At 41.0% G+C, this 15,552-nt stretch overlaps 1 protein-coding gene across 1 annotated transcript; it reads right to left on the reverse strand.

Annotated features, from left to right (window-relative positions):
• Positions 1–2,644: 2,644 nt before the first annotated feature.
• Positions 2,645–3,301, reverse strand: LOC139850078 (uncharacterized). Its single transcript, XM_071839672.1, has one exon. The coding sequence runs from the start codon at positions 3,299–3,301 to the stop codon at positions 2,645–2,647; it is 657 nt and encodes a 218-aa protein (XP_071695773.1).
• Between the last annotated feature and the right edge of the window lie 12,251 nt (positions 3,302–15,552).

Consider the following 15,552-nt stretch of genomic DNA (forward strand, 5'->3'; position numbering starts at 1 on the left):
CCAGGTCTTCTTTGCTGGACGCCGTCCAGATGTACTAAATCAGAAAAAAAAAATTAAGACTTGTTTTTGGTAAAACGAAGTTGGGTTGTTACACCGCGCATGTGCAGGTAGAGGAACAGATAAATGCCCTAATGTTTAAAGGGCAGCAAGAGGAAGATCAGCATGTTGCTGAGAAAAGGTTTATGGAGTCTGAGATTGCATCATTTTCTGCAAAGCTTAAAGAGGCAGAGAATCATGTCATCTTTTTAAACGAAAACTTTAGTGACTGGATTGTGTCCCAGGAGTCGTGGGGCATGAAACACGATGCTATAAAGGTGGAGTACGACATTCTCCGAATGGGTTTACCGAATATTGTCCAGCATGCTCTCGACTGCAAAGTCGTCGAGCAGCACTTTGGTGCAGCCATGGTTGCCCCACGTGCTTATGAGCGAACCCTGTTCTGGAATGTTGTTCGCCAGGAGTTGTATGTACCCCCCGTGATTCCTCCAAATATTGCTGAGCTGCTCTCTTATGGAGCCAAAGAAAGATGTGAAGAAGCTTGCGCCCGACTTCAACAGATCCTGATCCCCCGTCTACAATTTCTCATCAATGATCCCACCATCTCCGCTCAGGAGATAATCAATGACAAACTCGACTGAGTTTGTTAAGCTACCCAGGATGGATATTATCTATCCATGCATGGGTAGCAGTTTTTGCTAGTGAGGGATGGGCCTTGCAACCTTGGAGGTTTCGCATCCCTATATTATATTTTTCTTTTATGTTTAAAGCAGGGTATGCGTCTGATCGCTGCGTGCGAGGATGGCATATTCTCCTTAGTGTAGGGCAATCATTCCAGCCAATGCCACCCCTTTTTTTATTTTTTATATAGCATATATTAGGTCGAATTTTGGTACATGTCCCGCTTTTATGCTAAGCTGTTGACTTTATATCTTTTATCTAACTGTAATTTGTTAGCTTTGACTGAATATAATTGGATATCTCTTTTCATTAAAGTGCAATTATTGCGTTTTTATGAAGTCACTATGGCGGTTATAATGATTCATTACAATATTATGCATTCAATAACTCTTATTTAGAATAAATGCCATGACTTCATGATGGGAGCGACCCTTCAATCGTTTTATGATCTTTTTATTCTTGCGCTGATAATCCAATGTTATACGCAAAAGTAAGCAAACCAATGCTTATAGATTTATACTCAAGACTTTTATAAAAATTTTATAAGTGTGTACGCATATACAATCCAATGTAATTTACCCGTACTATAGACAAACCAATGTCTATACTCAAGAGTCTTCCGGCCACGCCAATGTCCGGGTTATTTAAACAAGTAAACCAAACTTTTGTTTTATAGTCTAGACTGTGCAAGTCTCCTTCTTGCGCGATGTACGAGTGTTTGAAACAAACCAATGTTTTACTACTGTCACCATTAAAAAATAGTATTAGTAACCAAATTAAAATGTTCCACTTGAGACTCGGAGTTTGTCCCTGTGCAGTTTAAGGGGCATGCAATCAACAAATATAAAAATGCACAAGTTATTGGCTTAAATTGCATGATTCAATTTATTTCAAATATAACACTTGAACAACACTTAGTTGTAATGTTTACAATGGAAAATAAAAAATTTACATAATAAAAAATTTAAACAGTTATTTGTGGTGATCAATCCCACTGTAGTTTTTTCATATGTAGCACCGTTTCAGTGTTTGTGCATGTTAGGTGCATTTTATTGCTTTTCCATCTAAACTTGCTAGTCGATACGCCCCTGTATCGCTTACGCCAATAACCTTGTATGTTCCTTCCCATTTAGGTCCGAGTTTACCCGTGTCCTCTGCTCTGCTTGCTTCATTTTTCGCCACACCAAGTCATCCAATTGGAAAGATAATGGTTGTACGCGCTTATTATAGTAGCTTGCGATTCTTTGTTTGTTGATTGCTTCTTTTATGGCCGCCATTTCCCTGCGTTCTTCAACTAAGTTCAGATTTTCACGCAGTTCTTTGCTATTGCTACTTTCATCAAAGGAAGCTATACGCATAGTTGGCACGTTTATTTCCGCGGGTATCACAGCCTCGGACCCGTACACCAAACTGAAAGGTGTTTCATTGGTCGCGCCTTTTGGAGTTGTGTGGTGTGCCCACAGTACATTTGGTAGTTCATCTATCCAACCCCTTCGGCATAATCCAAGTCTTACTTTGATTCCTAACACGATATCCCGACTTGTGACCTCACACTGACCGTTCGCCTGGGGTGTGCGACTGATGTGAATGTTTGCTTTATGTTTAGTTCTTGGCACCAATCGCTGAATGGATTACCTTCAAACTGTGTACCATTGTCACTTACTATTTCATTTGGTATTCCAAACCGACAGACGATATTTTCCCATACAAAATTTCGGATTTGTTTGCCCGAAATTGTTTTCAGCGGTTTGGCTTCTACCCACTTTGTAAAATAATCAATGGCCACTACCAAAAACTTCACAACTCCTGGTCCTGCGGGGAATGGCCCCACTATGTTAATTGCCCATTTGCAGAATGGCTATGGAGATGCGACCAATATCATTGGATGTCGCGGAGCTTTGCTTACCGGTGAGTGCAGCTGACACAAATGACATTTGTGTATCACCTTCGCGGCATCTCTGTACATTTACGGCCAATAGTATCCGAGCCGCATTATTTTGGACGCAACTATTTTGTGTCCTGAGTACAAAGCGCATATTCCCTCATGCACTTCCCGTATGATCGACTCCGCTTGAGTTGTATTAAGACACCGCAAATGGAATCCCAGGAAAGACTTTCTGTATAGAATTCCTTTATCTAACAAATACATCGGTGCTTTCATCATAATGTTTCTTGCTTCTATTGAATCTATCGGCAATGTACCTTTGTTCAGAAATTCCACTATCGGTGTCATCCAACTCTGCTTCTCTTCTTCAACTGCGGCGGATACACCATCGGTCTCAATGGATTTTACTTTCAATTCCTCAACCCAAATTTCTTTCTTAAAATGGCTGAATGTTAAGGCCGCTAACTTACTGAGCACATCCGCCTTTTTATTCAATGTTCTTGAAACCTGAGTTATCTGGAATAAATCGAAGTCCACCGCGAGATCTTGCACAAGTTTCAGATACTTTTGCATCGATTCATCATGTGCTTCGAATATCCCGTTGAATTGGTTTGCAACTAGCTGTGAATCAACATATACTGACAACTCTTTTACCTCCAAAAATTTTGCTACCGGCATTCCGGATAACAACGCTTCATATTCAGCTTCATTGTTTGTTACAGGGAAGCTAAAGCGCATCGCGAAGGTATATTCTTCTCCTTCTGGACTTTTTAGGACTATTCCTGCCCCTGCGCCTTCTGGACCACAGGCCCCATCTGTGTGCCTTTCCCACAGCTGTTCGGGCAGAGGTGGTTAGGGATGGCAAAAAAGCACGAACCCGACGGGGAAAACCGAAACTCGACATAATTGGGTCGGGTCTGGTCCGGGTCTACAGGTCTCGGGCTGGGTATGGGATTGATTTTTAAAAAATATTCGGGTTCGGGTTCGGGTCTGGGTTTAAATAAAGACCCGTCTACCCGGCCCGTATACCCACATGATAATAATAATAATAATAATAATAATAATAATAATAATAATAATAATAATAATAATAATAATAATAATAATAATAATAATAATAATAATAATAATAATAATAATAATAATAATTAAAAATGAATAATAACAATTAAATTAAAAAATATGTTGATTACAAGGTCAATATGAATTTATATATTTATTTATCATTTATCAACTTCACATTTTCATCGGCATTCAAATCAAAAATCTGATTTATAAAAATATTTAAAAATTGATAGTGATAATAATTGGAAATAGGAAATAATATATACTGTACAAATATACACATATAAATAAAGCATATAATTTACAGAGTTATAGATTGTATATGCTTTTGGTAATGTATTTATTTCCAAAAAAATAAAAAATAATAATAAACGGGTACCCGTTTACCCGCTAGTTAGTAAACCCGTTTACCCGTCGGGTATTTGGTGCGGGTTTGGGACTAGTTTTCCTTATCGGGTCCGGGTCTAGGATAACTCAAACCCGACCCAAATCCGTCCCGATGCCATCCCTAGAGGTGGTATTTCTTTTGATTCATGTGAGATTTCAATGTCTCCGGCTGTTTCAGCAAGATAATCTGCTAGGACTTGGCATTTTACCGCACTTCTTGGTGAGAAGCTTATCTCAAGCTCACCTAATTCAATAGCCCATTTGCCCATGTGACCAGAATTTTCTGATTTGTACAGCACCTGCTCAACAATTACCAGCGAATATGAATTTTCAAGAATTTTTCAAGCAATTTTTGAGCTTTTGACAATATTTCATTTCTTGTCATATCTGCTTTATTGGTTGGTCCGTTAGGACCATTATTGGATGCGCTTGGAAATATCTCCTTAAGCGTCTAGCTGTATGCATGAGCGCATAAATCGGTTTTCCGATCGCAGTGTAATTTAATTCGCTTCCTGTTAAGGCTTTGCTAACAAAATATACAGGTATTTGTACCTGTTCGCATAGCATAATATATATATATATATATATATATATATATATATATATATATATATATATATATATATATATATATATATATATATATATATATATATATATATATATATATATATGATAAATGACTATTGAATAAGAAACAACTAGATTTTGATTTGAGGCGCGTACCTGTCCCCTGTTTGCTATCAATACTGATCTTATTGCTTCTTTTGATGCCGCTAAGTAGAGTATTAGTGTTTCCCCTGCAATAGGCACGGTCATTGTGGGCAACTCCTTGTAACGACCCAACCCGTTATCCAACCGAATACGCAAGAATTTTTTTTATATATACAGAAGGGGTGCGCGGTGCGCAGCCCCTATGTGCGCGGCGCGCACAATGCCTGACAGCTTGCTGTCCAAAATTTTCAATTTTCATTTAAAGATCTCCCACTTCCTGTAACAACCCAACCCGTTAACCATCCGAAAACGTGCCATAAAAAAAATTTCTGGAACATCACATCTGGACGGCTTCCAGGTTTCTGGACGGCGTCCAGCTCTGAAGGACTGGACGGCGTCCAAGCCCTTTGGACAGCATCCAAATGGTCTGCCAGATTCTGTTCAGTTTTACAATTACACACGAGCGGTAAACCCGCTTCCCGACACTTTTAAACCAAAACACTTTCACAATATGTTATAATAATTAAACCTAAGAGTTTTCCACAATAAAACCGAGTTTTACAACACTGGGCCCACATCGACCCATCTTACTACAAAGTGACCATTTCGACCCATTTAGTTTAATTCAAAACATAGACCGAGCATGGGATTGGGGATACGCTACCCAATCCTAATCGAACCAAAAGCAAGTCTTCTAAAGCAAACTACGCAAGCTCACTAGTCCCCACGCTTACCCGAGCCACCGCATCCATGCAATCTATAAAAATTTAAACAACGAGAGGATAAGCTAATGCTTAGTGAGTGATAACATACTACATACATATATATGTATAAAATGGACACGCCACACAAATATCAAATACTGCATATCGAAGCATCCAAGTATAAGGCAAGCTAATCTAAGCATACCGTAGTCACTAAGCAACAAGCTATAGATACATCAACAAATATAAGTTCACCAACGACGATGTGAACAACGCCAAGAAGCTACACCTGGAGGGTTAGCTACATCACAACAATACAACAATATAAATATATACAACAAATATAAATGACCAAGGTTAACCCCTTAACCCAAAACCGAGAACCAAATACAATAATGAAGATTGGCCGAACTACACGAGCCTTAGTAATCCAAAACCACACGAGATTACTATCTTCACAACATCGAGGTTGGCCGAACTACACGAGCCTTAGTAATCCGAAACCACACGAGATTACTACCTCAATAAGATGACCGAACTACACGAGTCATCGTGAATCCGAACTACACGCGATTCACTTCTCCAATAACAAAACCCACGGTCACGGGATTATAAAGTCCACCACATCGGGGTTATCCAAAACCACATCACAATACATGTGATAACGTACACACAAGTGTACACCTCGCCAAAAAGGAGGTCAACCAAAACGCACAACCGTGCCAATTGGACTCATACAAAAGTCCATCAAATCCACCTATATGTGAAGTGAGCTTTATAACCGAGAACCACTACACCCGACCCGCACCCATCCTACACATACATATGTACATAGGATATTAACGCTCACCTTGTCGTCTTGATGAATGCCTCCGAATAATCCGCAACTCGTCAAAGGAATGTACCTATTCCATTATCATAAATACCACAACACAATTAGGATGGATTTACAAACCAACCCAATTCGACACTTAGTGCAATTTTGACCCAATTGCACTTCCAAGCACAAACCGTGCCCAAACTAACCAATAATCACTAACACAAGTGATAATGGTCCTAACACACCGATTAAACCCGAACACAAGTGTTAAACACGTGTCTTACCCAATTTGACACCAAAACCCTAATTTTGACCCATTTCAAAATTAGTTAACCAAACTCACCCAAAAGGGTTCCTACACTTCCATAATCACTAATCCTAGTGATTAAACTCCAAATCAAACCCTAATCAAGGTCAAATCATCAACCGAAACAAAACCCGCCAAGTGACAAGAATATATAGTCACCATAAACCCATTTCATCATCTAAAAGGGTTTCTCAACAAACTAGCTCAAAACCCTAACTTGAATATCAAATCTAAACAAATGAAATTCGGAGTTTGAGCTTACCAATGCTACCACAACGTAGTGAGGAGCGAGATGAACAACTTTAGAACCCGAGCTTTAGCGAGAATCCAACTCCTTCTTCTCCAAATCAACCTCTCTCTCTCTCTCTCTAAAACTCTTACTCTCCACTAGAACAAGATGAGAGTGTTTGTGTGGGTGTTAGTGGAGCAAATGAGGCTCCTAGAACTGATCTTGTGGCCTTAACTCGTTCCATAAGTGAAAATACCAATTTGCCCCTTATTAAAATCTAAAATATCACAGCTGGCCCGACAGACCAACTGGACGGCGTCCCATATTCTGGACGGCGTCCAAGCTTTCACAACTGGACGGCGTCCCATCCTTCTGGACGGCGTCCCGATTAACTAAAAAGTCAGAAACAGGAATAGGGTGTTACAACTCTCCCCCACTTAAACTCGATCACGTCCTCGTGATCTTCGTCACTTAACCGCACAGACCACACTCAAGGGTCCTCAACATAAGTCCCAATCCGACCTTCCTAAGCAATTCTTCCCAATGAATCACCTCTAACAACTAAAATCGTCGCACGCGATTTATCAAATCACAATTCGAGCACTAAACCATGCTCAATCCCTCATATCGGGAAAAAAAACTCAACCAATCTCGAACCGAGATATCAACCCTCTAGCGTATCATTACCAAGTACAATGCTAAAAGCAACCAAGTCTCAATCCTAATGTCAACAATCCGAAACGATGAGGACCGATCCAAACGAATCCTTACGGATAACATCAATCACTAACATCCCTTGTAGTGCGCAATACAACCAATACGCAACTACCGTAACATCATAACAAACGGTTAAAACCGATAGCGCCCAAACGATCATGGCAACGCTAGATCCCAAGGTGTACAAAATCGACGATCGTCACACCCGTAACAACATGTGAGCGAAACACGGCTATCGCATCACTAATCATACCACAACATGGTCCTCACGACCCCACCATCGGTGTATCAAACAACCGATAGATCAAACAACATCCGTTAGTGTACAACGACATATAACACTAACTCATGGACAACGCATATCCAATCGCACACGGAGATGGTACTCAAATTTTCCATCGGTGCTCACACATCCAACAATACGAAGGCTGGCCGAAAACACACGCGCCTTAGTGAATCCGAACTACACGCGACTCACTACCTTCACCACAACAACAATCGGGAATGGCCGAACTACACGCGCCATAGTGAATCCGAACTACACGAGAGTCACTATCCCAGAGGAATGACCGAACTACACGAGTCATTTGTGAATTCGAACAACACGAGACCCACTCCTCAATACAATGACCGAAACCACACGAGTCATTTGTGAATTCGAACTACACGAGATTCACTTCCACAATAAGATGACAGAAACCACACACGTCATCGTGAATCCGAAACCACACGCGATCCACTACCATGATGAAGTCAGCGGACCCGAAGATCATGCTTCACCAATCAACAACCATGATGAAGTCAGCGGACCCGAAGATCATGCTTCACCAATCAACAACCATGATGAAGTCAGCGGACCCTAAAGGTCATGCTTCACCAATCTCAATACCGGATGAATTCAGCAGACCCTAAAGGTCATGCTTCACCGATATAACACCTCGCTCATGATGAAGTCAGCGGACCCCGAAGGTCATGCTCCACCAATCGCATACTCCCATGATGAAGTCAGCGGACTCCGAAGGTCATGCTTCACCAATCAACAATACCATGATGAAGTCAGCGGACTCCGAAAGTCATGCTTCATCAATTAACGCCCTTTTGGCCTCGAACAACGAGTAGCGTAACATCGCGCTCTGCTACGCCATAGTGAATCCTAACGGATACCACTAACCATTCACACAATCGAGCAAGAACCGCCTATATCAAACATAGGTACCCAACAATAGTTCTCTAAAAGAGAATCCGATACACACATCCCTAAATCGAGGGATTTCACCTTGCTCGTCAAACACGTCCTTTATCTCTCAACGAGATTTACCACATTACCACCTCGGTGGTAACTTACATCCAAAACCATAAGTACAATTTAACCGAAATTGTACTTTACCACAAATCGACCAAAACTAGGTCCCAACGCAAACTTCCGGATCTACCAAAAGTATCATCCGAAGTCTCAAACTAAAAACTTCCTCGGGCTGGAGTGTAACTCCCCCACTTGGAACTACGTTCCAATATCCACAACTCGTACAACCGTACAATGCTACCAAAGGTAGACTTTACCAACAATTGGGTTCACACGACCCATCACCATATCTTGCTCCTACCTTGAGCATACGAAGGATTTCAACCAATCCTTAAACACTTCGAACGAAAAGTGTACCGCAAATTACACCACTCTACTCTCGCAATCATCCAATTGCTTTAGTTTGTCAAATTTCACCCGATCACTCATGTACCTAAGGGTTTCACTTCGGTACCCTAAGTACAATGTAACCGCAACACAATCGGAGTTGAACACCATGCTAGTAGGTATAAAAGAGGCACCTAATGTCGCGTCACGTAGACTCCTTTACCAACATACATCGAGATCAAACACTCGATCTTTTCTGGGTTCCAATCCACCCGACGAACCTCATGGTTCATCAACTTCCACACTATAGCGAACACGCGCTTAACAATCGAACACCAAAACCCATTTCCATGGCTTGGTAGAAACATTTCCAAATACTAAGGAATGCTTGGTTGCACCAAGTCTTACGCCCTTTGCCCATTAATCAAAACATCACCATAGGGTACTTCCATTAGGAACGTCACCCATAACAACAATATGCACAACACAAGGCATTTTACAAACTCAAATTCAACGGCGCATAATAAATAATCAAAGGACATATTTATTAAAGTGAAACGTACCTTAACGTCTCCTTGCCGCACCCGTCCCCGCTAACTTGGGACATTCCGACTTACGATGTCCTTCTTCTTGGCAATTGAAGCACACCATGCCATCACTCTTTGGTACCGAACATTCCCAAGACTTGTGACCCCTCACGCCACAATTGTAACATCTAGGCGCACTAGAATCCAATATACTCGTCCGCGTACCACCCGTGCTCACACTCGGACCCTTAGTCCTCTTACTCGGAGCACCATACGAAACAACTCTTCTCTCACTTGAAGGTTCACACCTCTTCGATCGTGAATACGACTCGAAACCTCTAGCCAAGTCAAATAATTCCGCAAATGATTTCGCTTGACCCCGGCAAATTTTACTCTTCAAGTCATCATTCAAGGTCCGATAGAAATCTTGCATCAACAAATGATCATTCCCCAAATACTCCGGGCAAAAACGATCCTTCTCCATAAAGGTCGTCTTGAGAGTATTCAAATCCATAGAACCCTGTTGCAAAATTCGCAACTCATTACGCATTTTCGATAAATCGGCTGAAGTTCGGAACTCCTCGAAGAATTCCTTCTTAAACTCGTCCCATGATAACGCCATAAAGGGTTCACCACCGACAAGATCAATCTTACCATCCAACCAATCCTTTGCCCTACCCCGCAACAAACTAGTAGCGAGTCTTGTCCTCTTCTCATGAGGGCATTCAATAGTACGAAAACACCCTTCGACATCCGAGATCCAAGTTGTGCTTACCAAAGGATCCGGTTTTTCGTCGTACATCGGGGGTTTAGTCCTCATGAAGCTCTTAAGACAACGCTCCATTTCACCACTACATTGAAGTTCAGAATACTTCCTATCCATTTCTTCTCGAACACACCCATTTGCTTCGCAACGGCGGCCGCAACTCTAGCGTTAAACTCCAAATCGTCCGTCTCGATCCCGTTTCCCGTCGCCATTCTAAGGAATGCAAAAGCGATTAGATCAAGAACGTATAAAGCACATACACAATACCGCCCCCATCTTGCTAAACACTCATCGTACATCACTTGTTAGACACGATTTGCACCCGTAATAAGGTTTGCAAGTCCTTATTACGCATACACGCCGTATCAACTCGTTAGTACAACGACCGCCTCGCTCGATGATATAAACAAACACAAACAAAATCCTACGCGATATAAACACACGCGAGAATTATAATCACAACACAATCATATATTAATAATATCCTTATTACTAATATAAACGTTAGTCGACCTATATACAAGGCACTAACTAAACCCATTTCGACCCGTAATCCTACAAGTCCCGCAACAAATTAAGCACACACAAAAGTCTAAGTCTAGGCACCTATCTCAAGTCACCTAAATCCCTTAGACCATGCTCTGATACCACTTGTAACAACCCAACCCGTTAACCATCCGAAAACGTGCCATAAAAAAAATTTCTGGAACATCACATCTGGACGGCGTCCAGGTTTCTGGACGGCGTCCAGCTCTGAAGGACTGGATGGCGTCCAAGCCCTTTGGACGGCGTCCAAATGGTCTGCCAGATTCTGTTCAGTTTTACAATTACACGTGAGCGGTAAACTCGCTTCCCGACACTTTTAAACCAAAACACTTTCACAATATGTTATAATAATTAAACCTAAGAGTTTTCCACAATAAAACCTAGTTTTACAACACTGGGCCCACATCGACCCATCTTACTACAAAGTGACCATTTCGACCCATTTAGTTTAATTCAAAACATAGACCGAGCATGGGATTGAGGATACGCTACCCAATCCTAATCGAACCAAAAGCAAGTCTTCTAAAGCAAACTACGCAAGCTCACTAGTCCCCACGCTTACCCGAGCCACCGCATCCATGCAATCTATAAAAATGTAAACAACGAGAGGGTAAGCTAACGCTTAGTGAGTGATAACATACTACATACATATATATGTATAAAATGGACACTCCACACAAATATCAAATACCGCATACCGAAGCATCCAAGTATAAGTCAAGCTAAGCTATGCATACCGTAGTCACTAAGCAACAAGCTATAGATACATCAATAAATATAAGTTCACCAACGACGATGTGAACAACGCCAAGAAGCTACACCCGGAGGGTTAGCTACATCACGACAATACAACAATATAAATATATACAACAAATATAAACGACCAAGGTTAACCCCTTAACCCAAAACCGAGAACCAAATACAACAATGAAGATTGGCCGAACTACACGAGCCTTAGTAATTCGAAACCACACGAGATTACTATCTTCACAACATCGAGGTTGGCCGAACTACACGAGCCTTAGTAATCCGAAACCACACGAGATTACTACCTCAATAAGATGACCGAACTACACGAGTCATCGTGAATCCGAACTACACGCGATTCACTTCTCCAATAACAAAACCCACGGTCACAGGATTATAAAGTCCACCACATCGGGGTTATCCAAAACCACATCACAATACATGTGATAATGTATACACAAGTGTACACCTCGCCAAAAGGAGGTCAACCAAAACACACAACCGTGCCAATTGGACTCATACAAAAGTCCATCAAATCCACCTATATGTGAAGTGAGCTCTATAACCGAGAACCACTTCACCCGAACCGCACCCATACTACACATACATATGTACATAGGATATTAACACTCACCTTGTCGTCTTGATGAATGCCTCCAAATAATCCGCAACTCGTCGAAGGAATGTACCTATTCCATTATCATAAATACCACAACACAATTAGGATGGATTTACAAACCAACCCAATTCGACACTTAGTGCAATTTCGACCCAATTGCACTTCCAAGCACAAACCGTGCCCAAAGTAACCAATAATCACTAACACAAGTGATAATGGTCTTAACACACCGATTAAACCCGAACACAAGTGTTAAACACGTGTCTTACCCAATTTGACACCAAAACCCTAATTTTGACCCATTTCAAAATTAGTTAACCAAACTCACCCAAAAGGGTTCTTACACTTCCATAATCACTAATCTTAGTGATTAAACTCCAAATCAAACCCTAATCAAGGCCAAATCGTCAACCGAAACAAAACCCGCCAAGTGACAAGAATAAATAGTCACCATAAACCCATTTCATCATCTAAAAGGGTTTCTCAACAAACTAGCTCAAAACCCTAACTTGAATATCAAATCTAAACAAATGAAATTCGGAGTTTGAGCTTACCAATGCTACCACAACGTAGCTAGGAGCGAGATGAACAACTTTAGAACCCGAGCTTTAGCGAGAATCCAACTCCTTCTTCTCCAAATCAACCTCTCTCACTCTCTAAAACTCTTACTCTCTCACTAGAACAAGATGAGAGTGTTTGTGTGGGTGTTAGTGGAGCAAATGAGGCTCCTAGAACTGATCTTGTGGCCTTAACTCGTTCCATAAGTGAAAATACCAATTTGCCCCTTATTAAAATCTAAAATATCACAGCTGGCCCGACAGACCAACTGGACGGCGTCCCATATTCTGGACGGCGTCCAAGCTTTCACAACTGGACGGCGTCCCATCCTTCTGGACGGCGTCTCGATTAACTAAAAAGTCAGAAACAGGAATAGGGTGTTACACTTCCCGACACTTTTAGACGAAACGGTTTTCACAACACATTATAATAGATAAAACTAACGCGTTCCAATAATAAAATGAGTTTTACGAAACCGGGCCTACATCGGCCGTTTTACGACTTTCGTACAAAATACAAGTTTTCGACCACATGATTTTAACATAAAATAAAGTCCGAGCATGGTGAGTGGGGATACGCTACCCAAACCTAATCGAATCCAAAAGCACGTCTTCTAAGCAACTACGCGAGTCCACTAGTTCCTACGCTTACACGAGCCACCACATCCATGCAAATCTATAAAAAAAAAAAATAAACAACGAGAGGGTAAGCTAACGCTTAGTAAGTGAGAATATACTACATACATATATATGCATAAAATGAATACACATCGCCAACACACAAATAGTAAACACATACCACAATCCGAGCATAACTAAGCAATGTTATACCTAACGTACCACCAAGCCAAATCCGTAAGATTAGCTACAACATACAATAAGTATATATACGCATATATAAAAATACATCCGATAATACAACAAGGTTAACCCCTTAACCTTAAACCCATGAAGGTTGGCCGAACAACCCGAGCCTTAGTGAATTCGTACAACCCGAGATTCACTTCCTTCACCACTTCAACAACCGTGGTTAGCCGAACTACCCGTGCCTTAGTGAATTCGTACTACCCGAGATTCACTACCTCATCAATAAGATGACCGAACAACCCGAGTCATCATGAATCCGCACTACCCGAGATTCATTACCTCATCAATATCCACATCATCGGGGTTACTCAACCGTAACTCAATACCAATCCCACTACATCGGGATTATATAACTCCATATCACAAGTTCATGTGATAACGTACACACGAATTGTGCACCTCGCCAAAGGTGGTCAACCAAAAAGCACAACTGTGCCATTTGGACTTATTACACAAGCCCATCAAATCCACCTATATATGAAGTGAGTTCTATAACCGAGAACCACTTCACCCGACCCGCACCCATCCTACACATACATATGCACATAGGATATTAACACTCACCTTGTCATCTTGATGAATGCAACCGAACAAATCTGCAACACGTCAATGGAAAGTACTATTCCATTATCACAAATCAAGCAACACAATTAGGGTGGATTTACAAACCAACCCAATTCGACACTTAGTGCATTTTGACCAATTGCACTTCCAAGCACAAACGTCACCCAAGTTAACCAATAATCACTAACACTAGTGAAAATGGTCCTAATATGCCAATTAAACCAATCATAAGTGTTAAACATTTATCATTCTCAAAATCACCCATAAACCCTAAATTTGACTCATTTCAAAATTAGTCTTTCAAATACACTAAAATGGGTTCCAACACTTCCAAAATCACCAAGCCTAGTGATTAAACCCAAATACAAGTCCTAATCATGGCCAAGTCAGTTTCTAACCTAAAACCCATCAATAACAATAATAAACCCGATTATAAGCATCAATGAACTCACTTCAAGAGTTTAAATGGGTTTCCCTACAATTTAAGTTCAAACCCTAACTTTGAATATCAAATCAAACATTGAAATTCGGAGTTAGAACTTACCACAACAACCAAAACGTAGCTAGGAACGAGGTGAACAACTTAAACACTCGAGCTTTTGATCGATTCAAGCTTCTTCTTCTCCAAAACCCCAATTCTCTCTCTAGAATTCTCCCTCTCACTCTAAGATAGATGAGAGTGTTTGTGGATGTGAAAATGATCCAAAATAGAAAAATTCAGGAATCTGTCGCCAGATAGAGTGCGCGGCACGTACCCTTTACCCTACGCGGCGCGCACAAGGGTCTGCACAGTCTGTCAGCTTCTAAATTTGTTCCACGCTTCACACACTCAATGTACACCATTTTTACTCTAAGTACCATAAATATTTGGGTCTTAAACTCCTTCAACAGCTTTTTCATCTCTTGAAAAGCGACTTCTACTTCCTCTGTCCATTTGAAATCCGTTTTCTTCAAACAATTTTTCAGCGTTCCAAAAAATGGCAGTGATATTTCTGCGGATTTTGACAAGAATCTCGTTAATGCGGCCAGCTTACCCATCAAACTTTGCACTTCCTTCTTACTTCGAGGTGACGGCATGCTTTCGATAGCTTCTATTTTCTTTGGATTTTCGCGTATTCCATGCTCAGTAATGATATGCCCGAGGAATTTCCCTTCTTATTCCCCTAAGCTACACTTCGACGGGTTGAGCTTCATGTTTATCTTTCTTAATGACGCAAACGTTT

This window comes from Rutidosis leptorrhynchoides, chromosome 5 (assembly GCF_046630445.1).
Source record: "Rutidosis leptorrhynchoides isolate AG116_Rl617_1_P2 chromosome 5, CSIRO_AGI_Rlap_v1, whole genome shotgun sequence".
In the NCBI taxonomy this organism is placed as follows: domain Eukaryota; kingdom Viridiplantae; phylum Streptophyta; class Magnoliopsida; order Asterales; family Asteraceae; genus Rutidosis; species Rutidosis leptorrhynchoides.